The sequence below is a fragment of the Hyla sarda genome, chromosome 6 (genome assembly GCF_029499605.1).
Source record: "Hyla sarda isolate aHylSar1 chromosome 6, aHylSar1.hap1, whole genome shotgun sequence".
Lineage (NCBI taxonomy): Eukaryota > Metazoa > Chordata > Amphibia > Anura > Hylidae > Hyla > Hyla sarda.
Window position 1 is genome coordinate 121,611,030 of NC_079194.1, and position 12,142 is coordinate 121,623,171.

General features: G+C 43.5%; 1 protein-coding gene and 1 long non-coding RNA gene across 5 annotated transcripts in view; one reads left to right on the plus strand and one right to left on the minus strand.

Annotated features, from left to right (window-relative positions):
- The window catches only part of PLXNA1 (plexin A1), a 327,026-nt gene that overhangs the window by 293,458 nt on the left and 21,426 nt on the right, over positions 1 to 12,142 (plus strand). For 3 of the 4 annotated variants that reach the window (XM_056524879.1, XM_056524877.1, XM_056524881.1), the window contains 5 exons: positions 6,893 to 7,039; positions 7,505 to 7,558; positions 8,649 to 8,808; positions 9,677 to 9,780; positions 10,112 to 10,208. In XM_056524879.1, the coding sequence (XP_056380854.1) occupies positions 6,893 to 7,039; positions 7,505 to 7,558; positions 8,649 to 8,808; positions 9,677 to 9,780; positions 10,112 to 10,208 (562 nt within the window). The remainder of the gene's footprint in view (positions 1 to 6,892; positions 7,040 to 7,504; positions 7,559 to 8,648; positions 8,809 to 9,676; positions 9,781 to 10,111; positions 10,209 to 12,142) is intronic. The other variant, XM_056524880.1, reaches the window with a different exon arrangement.
- Positions 1 to 12,142, minus strand: part of LOC130276053 (uncharacterized) — a 111,280-nt gene that overhangs the window by 13,975 nt on the left and 85,163 nt on the right. The window lies entirely within an intron of this gene.

Consider the following 12,142-nt stretch of genomic DNA (forward strand, 5'->3'; position numbering starts at 1 on the left):
TTTACATCTAGAGCAGTGTTTCCCAACCAGTGTGTCTCCAGTTGTTTCAAACTACTATTCCCAGCACGCACAGTCAGCATTTGGCTGTCTGGGCATGTTGGGAGTTGTAGTTTTGCAACAGCTGGAGGCACCCTGGTTGAGAAACACTAATCTGGAGGCTGAAAACCTGACCTAATGCTTCTCACACTTGTGAACTGGTGTCCAGTCTAAACAATGCTCTGTGAGCGGAACAGCTTGATGCCTTCTACCTGCACTGATACATGTCCTAAACTTGTGAGAACAGGAGAGAGAATGTGCTACTGCCGCTATCTCACAGAGGATGGTCTAAACTCGATACACTTCTAATCCCTCCGCTGGGAGAATTTTTAGGTCTGCACAATTTTTCTGGATGTAAACAAGAATGTGCCCATTCACTGTCAGCAAACAGAGGTCTTGCAAATGGTAAGGAAGCGAAACACAATCTATCAAAAAGTTGTATATATATCAGGGAGTTTAGATTGTGAGCTGCTATAGGCAAAGACCTGCGAGGAGGATTACTAGGTGTCTGCGGCAGATACTGCATATAAATAAATATTTCTTTAGTATTCTAGTATCCAGTTTTCCCATACAAATCTTATTCTTCGTTCCTAGCATGTGTCAGTAGCATTGGCATTGTTGTAGATCTTGTTGCCAAATCCAGTAAATTCCTAGATTTTGCTGAATGTGTTTCTATGCCCTGCAACATTGACAAACAGTCATTCATGTAAAGGTTGCCTGGAGGTGACAAGACGAATTCAGCCTAAATGTCACCACCTGATGTGATCGCTCCTGCCACATAATCGTTGGGCACCTTTTAGGTTTTGTACCAGTCCCCAGGAGCTCTAAACCCCAGATTCCATTACCCTCCGCTGGGAGGCTTTGGCTCATATTGATCACCCAGCTCCCGATCTATTTCATCCTTATTATAAGTAGCCGGCTTCTTTCTTCTTGATCCTGTACGTATAGCTCGGCAGACCATCTGTTACTGCATTTATAGAGCAGTGCATTCTGGGGAGTTATGAATAAGGCTGCTTTCACACTATAAAATGACTTCCGTTATAAAAAGCCTGGAAATCGGTAGTTATAGGGCCGGTACAAAATCCCTAACGGCCGTTAGAAAATCCCATTATAGTCTATGGGATTTTTCTAATAGCCGTTTTAACCCTTTATCGCCCGTTATTAATAACGTTCGTTATTAATAACGTACGATATCGGGTTAAAACGGCTATTAGAAAATCCTATTATAGTCTATGGGATTTTTCTAACGACCGTTAGTGATTTTGTACCGGCCGTATAACTGACGATTTCCAGGCTTTTTTTTAACGGGCGTTCATAACGGAAGTTGTTTTATAGTGTGAAAGCAGCCTAAGCATTTTACCCTAGTTTTTAAAATATACAGTGTGTTTGGAAAGTCTCTAGACCAGTGGTCTCCAACCTGCGGACCTCCAGATGTTGCAAAACTACAACACCCAGCATGCCCGGACAGCCAATGGCTGTCCGGGCATGCTGGGAGTTGTAGTTTTGCAACATCTGGAGGTCCGCAGGTTGGAGACCACTGCTCTAGACCCTTTCACTTTTTTTTTTTTATATTTCGGAGTTGTAGTTTTGTTGTAGTTTTGCAACATCTGGAGGTCCGCAGGTTGGAGACCACTGCTCTAGACCCTTTCACTTTTTTTTTTTAAATATTTCGGCCTTGTGCTAAAAGGAAGAAGAAAAAAAATCATGCCCCCTTCCCAATCAATCTGCCCTCAATACCCCGCAATGTCAAGGGAAAACAGAATTTTAGAAATTCTAATTTATTGAAAAGGAAAAACTCAGAAATTGCATTGACATAAGTATTCAGACCCTTTTCTCAGTACTTAGTTGAAGCCCCTTTGGTAGTGATTACAGCCTCCGGACTTCTTGGTGATGAGGCCACAAGGTTTGTACTCCCGTATATGGGGATGTTTTGCCATTCTTCTCTGCAGATCCTCTTAATCTCTGTCTGGTTGGGTGGACCATGGGAGGCAGCCATTATATTAGGTCTCTCCAGACATGTTTGTTTGGCTTAAAGTCAGGGCTCTGACCTAGCCAAGGACATTCCCAGATTGAGAGTAAGCCAGTCTTGTGTTGTCTTGCTGTCTGTTTTGGGTCATTGTCTTGTTGGAAGGTAAATCTTCAGCCCAGTCTGAGATCCAGAGCGCTTTGGATCAAGTTTTCATTAGGAATATCTCTGTACTTTGCTCCATTCAGCTTTCCCTCTTTCAGCCACTGAAAAACACCCCTACAGCATAATTCTGCCACCACCTACTCCACTGTAGGGATGATACTGGGCAGGTGATGAAACTGTGCCTGGTTTCCTCCGGACATAATGCTAAGAAATGACACCGAAAAGTAAATCTTGGTTTCATCAGACCAGAGAATCCTGTTTCTCACAGTCTGAGTATCCATAAGGTGCTTTGTTTGCAATCTCCAGGCAGCTTTCTTGGGACTTTTACTCAGAAAAGGCTTCTTTCTAGCCACGGAGCGAACTTTGCTCCATGCCGGATGACTAGCATTGTGGGGCAGAGGCTCCAGCCGTCACGCCCCCTCCCATAGACTTGCATTGAGGGGGCGTGGCCGTGATGGCACGAGCCTCCGCCTCACAACGCCAGTCATCCGGCACGGAGCAAAGTTTGCTCCGTGCCCCGGATGTCTGGGGTGCCGCAGCAGAGATTGCGGGGGTCCCAGCGGCTGGACCCCCGTGATCAGACATCTTATCCCCTGTCCTTTAGATAGGGAATAGGATGTCTAGGGGCGGAGTACCCCTTTAAGAAGAGTCTTGGTTGCTCCAAACATCTTCTATTTAAGAATTATGGAGGCCTCTGTGCTTTTGGGAATGTTCAGTGCAGTAGAAATATTTAATTCCCTTCTCCAGTTTGTGCCTCCACACAATGCTGTCTCTGAGCTCTACAGGCTTTTTTTTTTTTGCACCTCGTGGCTTGGTTTTTGCACTTCTGTGCATTGTCATCTGTAAATGTGAGACCTTATATAGACAGGAGCGTCTTTCCAAGTCATGTCTAATTAGTCAGCTGAATTTACCAGAAGTGACTCCAATGGAGCTGTAGAAACATCTCACATTCCAAAACGAAGTCATAGCAAAGGGACTAAATAATTATGTCCAGGGGTCAAGTCCTGGGGGAAAAAAGTGTGGGAACTCACCCAAGATTTCCACTCAAGGGCTGCTCCTGCTAATGGGAATGGTGTTCCTGTTGTGGAAAAAGTGCAGGAACTCAGTTCCCACACGTTCCTGCAGGACTTGAGCCCTGATTATGTCCCAGACAAATCTTAGTTTTATTTATTTATTTTAAATATGCAAAAGTTTCTTAAATTCTGTCTTCACTCTGTCAGAATGGGGCATTGAGTGCAGGAAAACCGGATTTTTATTTTATTTAACCACAAGGCCACAACACAACAAAATGGGAAAAAGTGAAAGACTTTCCGAATGCATTGTATATTGCAGGGGCGGACATATCGCCTATGCAGCCAGTTCAGCTGCACAGGGGCCCAGCATGTGAGGGGGCCCGCCGCTCTTCGCTGCGGTGCCGCTGCTCACTGTTCTAAAGTGGCTGCGGCACATAATAGTGCAGCAGGCACTATAGACAGTGAGTCTGCAGCCGGCCAAACTGGGTCTGACAAGGGACATCGCGCAGGTGACGTCCCTATGCAGACCCGCACAGGAGGTCGTCGGTGACATCAGTCGTCAGGCCGCCACAGGAGACCTGAGCGCTGCACATGCCAGGTAAGTGTGTGTGTCTGTGTATGTGCCTGCCTGTGTGTTTGGAAATCTATGCTACTTAATGTGGGGAAACTATGCTGCCTAATGTGGGGAAACTATGCTACCTAATGTGGGGAAACTGCTACCTAATGTGGGGAAACTGCTGCCTACCTGATGCTGCAGATTAATGTGAGTTGCAGTGCAATTTTATGGCATAGTACTTTTTTTTTTTTTTGGGGGGGGGGGGGGGAGGCAGGCACATTCTTTGCAGAGGGGGCCCTCTGCTGTCTGTGTCCGCCCCTGGTTTTTAGGTGGTTTGCTTAATATCAAGCTACAAACTTACATGGCTTCTCTTGCAGCTGTTGTAGGATTATCCAGCTCTCTCAGACTCCTGAATATCTAATAGTGAAATTGCTGCTGTATTAGTAGGTAGAGTTACCATTCAGTACTCTGGAAAAGTACCCCATATACCTGTATTTATAGCACTATGGGTTTTCATCCAGATTCCCTAGGAACAAATCAGCCCATTATCTTAAAAGAAGAGGATGTATTGCTACTTGCCTAAACAGTTTTGCTTTTAAAGAGTCTTGGAAAGCTAGGTGATAACTTTCTGCAATTGTCAGTAATATATTTATCTGTTACCTCTCAAGGCCTGAGCAGTTATTTATCAGAAGTGTAATGAGACATTCCCTGCAAAGCGAGCAAAGAGACAGGGAAAAACGACTGCGAAGTATTGAGAAACGTGCGGTATTAGATGCCTGATGAGCTAAATCCTGTCAATAGTGCTCCTCATATTTGTAGCTTTCTGCTAGTGTAAAACAGTGGCTCCAGTTTTTATAGTGTTCATCTATTCTAAATAAAAGAGCCGTATTTAAAGGGAACTTGCAGTAAGTCATGAAAAAACAACTAATAGGCCCATTACGAGAGCCCCCAAAGTGCCAGTTAGGGGAGTATGATGTATACCCCACCTCCTGGACTGCTTAGGGTTAATTCACACTAGGGAATCCATCTGTAGTGGGCGCTGGCAAAAAAAACTGGTGCTAGGATGGCAAAGTATCTCAAAGGGAATTTTGCTGAAAGAATGAACATGTTTATTCTTTCGATGGAGTCTGGGATTTGGAATTTCCGAAGTGGAATGTCCATCACAGAAATCAACAAGGTTACTTCACTCAGAGCTACCTTCTGCAAGTTTAAGGTTTCTTTCATGTTTGTGTAATGCCGACACGTTTCCATCTGTGTTACAGATGCCAGTCCTAAACTAAAAGCATCTTAGTGATCTATGGTACCAGCAGTTCAGGTCATTAGATCTACAGTCGGGCTAGGATTTGTATCCATAATAAGGATGCAACCACGCACTTGTGATAGTAACACTCGAACGTGTGGAACAAACGGCCAATAGCTGGAAACAATCATTCAGCTGCAGTAGTCGCACTTGTCTGAACATCTTGTAGGATTGTCAACCTTAGAAGGTTCTGCTGTTTCCATGTGTTGACTATTCTGTCATTTTTTGTCTGCATTTAGCAATTTTCATATTCAGCCACAGTTGACTATACCTGGATCCCAAAAATGTGTAAAAAAAAAAAAAAAAGGCTGCCTTCAAACCGAATAACAAATACTGGCCCCCCCTCTAAGCTGAACCCAAATTCTCTGCACAGACTTCGATCCCCCTTACTGTTGTTAATCCGCCAGTCAGGCAGTCAGGATCCCCAAAAACTTTCGGTGCCTCTTTATCTCCATAACGATTAATTATTCTTAGCGTGGCCAGGCACAGGCTGCTTCCTCTCAGATCCCCGCACATTGCCTTCCCCAAGTTGAATTAATGAAGCTAAGTTTGCAAATGAACCATAATTCAAAGACAAGCTCGTTGTGGAAGGTCTGGGATGATGTATGCCCACTCCCGCTCGTTAGCAGCTGTCTCTTTAATTACTGCAGATGCTAACGAGTTGCTAACAGCATATGGTGACAGGCAAGTACTTGCACTTTTGCACCAAAGCAGATCTGCATGTGAATGCCGCGCCATAGTCAGGTCCGTGGTGAGCAGGGTTGTTCTTAATATGGGCTGTGTGTAGCTTAGTCTCACCATCTTCTCAGCTCCCAACATCAGGAGCTGTAATTAATTTAAAGTGTATATTTAAGCAGCTGACCGGTATCAGATGGATGTATAAAGCTGGTCATGTTTTCTAAAGGCTCACTAGTTATATAGGATCAACTGCACAATCCAAGTGCAATACGATCAAACCATTTATAGTTACAGGTAAAAAAAAAAATAAACTTGCTTCTAAAAACAGCCTTGTCCATGAGATCAAGGAGATGATCGTTTTTTACTCTTTATCTATGACGTTGCTTGCCTTAAACATTTACTAGACTTAGACCTTATAAGGCTTAGACCTTTCTTTCATTTCTGTACAAATGCAATAAGATTGTTACTATTATTCAACTTGTCTGGGTTTATGCAATAATGAATATTATCCTTTTTTTAGTGATGGGTATTGACAAAAAATCAGGAACTTAACCCTGTGTTTTTGAATATTTAAGGCAATGGAAGCAATGATGGTATCAGGTTGATACAACAAATTTTAGTGGCTTCTACTGATTAATGTTTTAAGGACTACCACGAAATGATGTTGTCTCTGTCAGGCCATGTTCACAGAACTGAAAATAGGCAGAATATTGAGTGGACATTTTGCACATTTGTTTGATTCAGTTCACTAGGACCACTCAGAAATGCGCAGTCTCTATAGACGGCAATGCATTTCCGAGCGGAATCCACAGAATCATTGCACGGTTCCATGTTTCTGTGGAATGCAGAATCTGGATTTCCGGAGCAGAAGTTTCCGCTCTGAAATTCCGCTGTGGAACAAAGCCTTCCTATGTGCAGGTTTTTTTTTATGCAGTAAGCCAGAAATAGATTTGAAAAGAGAAGGCTCAGTTTTTTTCTTCCTTGGCCATCCATTTTGGCTTTAGAAACTGCATCAAAAACCTGAAAATGGGAACACACTTTAATATTTAATGGTAATGATGAAGTTAATCCTAAATTAGGTCCTAGATATTTGGATGCTTATTATCTTTTGACTCGTCAATCTTATTTTTTTTTCTCACAGCTGTAACTAAAATGTTGTCTTCTCTCATCCTGTTTAGGAATGTGCCGGTGAGCCGCTGTTCATGTTGTACTGCGCCATCAAGCAGCAGATGGAGAAGGGACCAATCGATGCCATCACAGGAGAAGCAAGATATTCCCTAAGCGAAGATAAGCTCATCCGCCAACAGATCGACTACAAGATGCTGGTCAGTCTTACATAAAGTGGTACTCTTACTGATTTGTAAAGATCTGACAACTTGTCTTGGGATGATAATACTTAAGTGTGAACTAGGACACGATTGTTACCCTAAAGTACTTGACATAAGGCATGTGGGGAAGTAAACATGGACAGTCATGGGTGGTTGGCCCAAGCTTCACACAAGCTCCTGGTTTGATGTATGTCCTCTATACCTTAGTGTATGTAGATTGGGTCGGCTACTTTTTTTTTGCTTGGTCCCATCACATTCATTCATCTTTACCACAAACATTGCTTGCTCAATGACGTACAGGCTTTGTGGCTGGTCTGAGCCGTAAATAGTGATTTTCCACCCACACAGAGAAGCCGTTCATTTTACATTGGTATTTTTTTTCTCTCTCTTTTTCTCTCGCCAACCTGTCTCTTCCTCTTCTGTGTGTCTCACTAATGTGGCTTGCCTGTTAATGGATTGAAGAATCCTTGTGCCGATGACGGGCTGAGCGATGAGTCATGTTGCCGCTCGCCTCAAGTAAGTTGACACGCAGCACCATTCTCCCCCTCCTTCCGCTTTGGTGGTGGTGGGAGGGGGGTCTATAACTGGGATCCTTCAATCCATTTCATGGCTTCATCTGTATCCAATTATACGTGCCCATACATATTAGGTTTGTGCGGGCAGATCCAGATTGTTTTGTGTTGGGTCAGTGACAATCTAATGTTTATGGGACTGAATGACCCTTATAAAAATGTTATCAGAATTTTCCTGTTCCATTCTATTGTTTTGCTCAAAGATGTCTAGGAGCTGTTCAACTACTGTACCTGCGCCATTAATCTGGCATATGTGCATGTCAACAGGGTTTTGGTACCATGGACACTGGATATGGAAAGATCACATGGAGTTCTAACCCTTGTTATCATAAAGATTGGGTTCCTGAAGCTCCATTTATCATCACTGAGAATGCCAAAGATAGCCGAGCGCTATAATTGTATATCTTCGGCACTCCAATGGACAACCGATGAACCTGCTGTTGAGATTGAGAATGTGCACCTTTGCACCATTCAGTCAGGAGCTTCAAGAGTCCCATTCTGAAGATTGAGGGGTTCCCAGAGATCAGAGTCCCCCCCTCCCCTCTTATACTGACACATTATTATTATAACACCATCATAGAGAATGGTACCTGACTGCAGAAAAAGGAGGAACCATCACCAGTTTATTTAAGCTTTATACATCTCTACATTCTATTAATTCCCCCCAAATGTTCTGTAGTAAACATGTATGCATCTGCTCCACTTGTTTCAGCATCAAAGTCTTCCCCAATAGGTCTAAGTTTGATGGATCTCACTTATGATAATTGGCTCCATAGATGCCCCTTGTTCCGGGTCTTGGAGGAGGGCTGAGGATGTCTGCGCTCTATATTCTTTCAGCAGGCAACGAGTTTAATGAGCATCAATAACAAAAATCTGTACCTCGCACCTGTGTTCTCCACTCCTAAGGGGAACGATGCTTATTAAAGTCGTAAATTCTGGGAAAAATATAGAATAATTTAATTAGTTGATTGCAGGTCGCACTGAACTCCCAGATGCTCCCAGGTTTCTGTCACGATAAAAACTCTTGTTTACAGACGCTGAATTGTGTGAACCCTGAGAATGAAAACGCCCCTGAAATTCCAGTGAAGGTGCTGAACTGCGACACCATAACCCAAGTGAAAGAGAAGCTGCTGGATGCTGTCTACAAGGGGGTCCCCTATTCCCAGAGACCCAAAGCAGGAGACATGGACCTAGGTAAGAGGCTTCCCCCACGATCTCATCCAGGGAATCCATTTTCATTTTTATCTCTTCATGCAATATGCCGGATTGACTGCTTTTCGTTCGGGACCACCCTGGGGCGACTCGCCTATCTTTATTGTCCACATGCAACTTTAGGTGTTGTGCTCTAAGCGCAACACCTAAGAGTAAGCAGCCCATCTGTCATTTCATTTTAGCTTATTCCATAGCGGTCTGCACTAGGGGCGCACCCTGGCGTTTTTCTTTTTCATTTCTATTCGGCAAACTTCGGTGCTCCCATAGAGATATATGGAGGGGGTGTGGCAGCCCCGCTTCAGGCGGGGGTCGTGATGCCGCTCCAGGAGAGACCCAGGAGAAATCTAAAATATATCCCCTATCCTGTGGATGGGGATAAGTTTTTTTCCAAGAGACTACCCCTTTTATGTCTCTTAGTCCCTTACCTATTGGGAGAAGGGGTCCCAAAAGCAGAAAAAATATTGGTAAATGACTGGATTCACGTCATTTTGCTCCATTATGTCCCATGTACTTATCTGAAGTATAGGTACTTGTTTTGAACCTGTTCTTTGAGATAAGGAAAAAAAAAAACTCTCACCTACAAGGAATAAAGGGCACCCCAAACTTTTGTCAGCTATTTAAAGACGCTGAGTAGCTTGGAAATAGGAGCGGCTCAATGTGACTTTTTCTGTTATAGAAGTTACAGGAACTGTTGATAATTTTTGCTGACTGCTTTTGAGTTCCAAAATGTAATGGAACCCAGATTCTTGTAGTAGGTGGAGATGCCATGAATATATGCTTGTAGTTGGGATACTACTTCAAATCCACATCCATCTTATACGGAATTTATTTTTTCTCTTCCATTTTGCAGAGTGGCGCCAAGGTAGGATGGCGAGAATAATCCTGCAGGACGAGGATGTAACAACCAAAATAGACAACGACTGGAAACGCCTTAACACCTTGGCTCACTACCAGGTGCGTAGCTCGCATCCAAGAACCCATCTTGTGTGTGTATGGCCAACCAACTATCTAGTGTCAATGGGGGTTTTGACTACACTAAAGGAAGATGTCGCGGAGTAGAATGGCTGAGCTGTAGCCAAAGGTGTCTGGTTATGGCTTATTCCTTTCTCCACCTTAAGAGAACATGCACCCTTGACTGAACTGAGCATGGATGTGTATGAGGAAGTTGGAAGGAATAGCTGCTGGCTGAATGAACATTCATCTGCTACCTGTTAAAAGTGTATTGGCAGCTTCATTCTGCACAAGTCATTCACAGATCTCTCCTCTTATGACCCGGTCATTACAGGTTATCGATGGATCTTCGGTCGCACTGGTTCCTAAGCAGAACTCCGCCTACAACATCTCAAACTCTTCAACGTTTACAAAATCTCTGAGTAGATACGGTAAGTGCGCGATCCTATGTGAGTCGCATCTCCAACTCTGACCACCCACAAATCTTCAACCATTAATGAAAACTGGTTTAGTAACCAAAAGGCCTGATGGAATTTCCACCAGGGATCCCGCGAGGAATTCTAGGACCATGTGGACTATATTGCCGTCTCCATAGACGGCAATGCATTTCTGAGCAGATCTTCCAAAAGATCCCATCAGAAATGCATGGCTGTCTATGGGGACGGCAATGCAGTCTGTGGGGTCTCCTTGGGAAATTCCGTCCAGAGATTCTACAGTGTGGACTTAGCCTTAGATGCTTATCATTATAGGAATCCTACAAGAAATATAGTCATCTGATAGGAGTGATGCCTAGAAACATTTAGTGATTTTGAGTCACTTGACTATTTCTCTCCCATTCATGTCTAAACCTCATTCAGAATTGTGTTAGTTCTTGTGATCAGACAGCAGTGCATTGTGGGAGCTCAGGAGATAGTTACGGATAGTGCTTAGCACATTGTTTCCCAACCAATGTTCCTTCAGCTGTTGCAGAACTACAACTCCCAGTATGCCAGGACAGCCAAAGGCTTTAGAAAGCAGCTCTGGGTTTAGAAAACAGCTCAGCATTAAATCTGCATAAAAGTTTTAGTAGCGACTATGACGCCATTGCCTGTGATCTGTTTATCTTCCAATAAAGCTTTGTCTGGAGGTCAAGCAAATATCCTCCTTGAGTAACTAATTGAAGCAGCAGAACCTATCTCCAATCAAAGCCAATTGATAGCGACGCTAAAATTAATTATCGCACGTAATTGGCTTTGAAATGTCAATGCTGGAACCGGCGTCTGCCTACAGCGTCTTCATTTGCATTGTAGGTATCATTTGGGGGGGGGGGGGGGGGGGAGAAATCGGCATAGAAATGAAACATTATTCTGTAAAGCTTGTGGGAAATGTTCATTAAACAGATCCGACGCTTTGGTACTCAAGTCTTTGAAGACCAGATAGAGATGTTTAACCAATTCCTTTCCTACATTTCACAGTCCGCCTACTGGCCCACAGTGTAAAATTAGCCATATGTGGAATTCCTATCGCCCGACGCCCAGGACAAGCAGTTCCGGGCAGGGGAATTTTTCTGGACCTTAGCCTTGCTTCAGGCAAGCAGGGGACGGACCTGAAAGCCCTGATAAGCATGGCGACGCTCAGCAGTCTGTATGAAGCGGGCTCCCAACTCCTGCACGCTCCATACTCTGCAGCCCCCGGCTGTTTTCAGTAGCTGGGGGCCACCACTAATAGCCAGCATGTGGCGATCTCCGCAGCTGGCTATTAACCCTTTACATCACCACTATCAAAGCTGACAGCGGCGTCTAAAGGGACATGTGAATGCTCCCTGGTGGACTAGTGGGGTGGATCGCCCCCCCTGCAGCGTGATTGCGGGGGGGGAGATCCACTATAGAGGTAGCCTGAGGGCTTACCTCTGTTCCCTGGTGTCCGTGGCTCTGTCATTGATAGAGCCTGGATGGACTAGGCTCTATCAATGAATCGCAGAGAACACAGATCAATGGAGTTCAATAGAACTCTATTGATCTGCATGATGAATCTAATGATTCCTCCTAAAAGTCTAATAAAGTGTAAAACAAAAAAAATAAGACTTGCATTAACCCCTTCCATGTTAAAAGTTCAAATCAACCCCTTTTACTATATAAAAACATGTAAACATAATAAAAATTTACATTTTCTATCGCTGCGTGCGTAATTGTACGAACTATTAAAATATAATATGTATCCCATACGGTAAATGACATAAATGTAAAAAAGATATATATATATATATATATATATATATATATATATATATATATATATATATATTTATTTTTTTTTGGTTTGGAGAATGTTATTGAAAAATTAAAGTAAGTAGTTATGGCTTTTATAGGGTGAGGAGGAAAATATG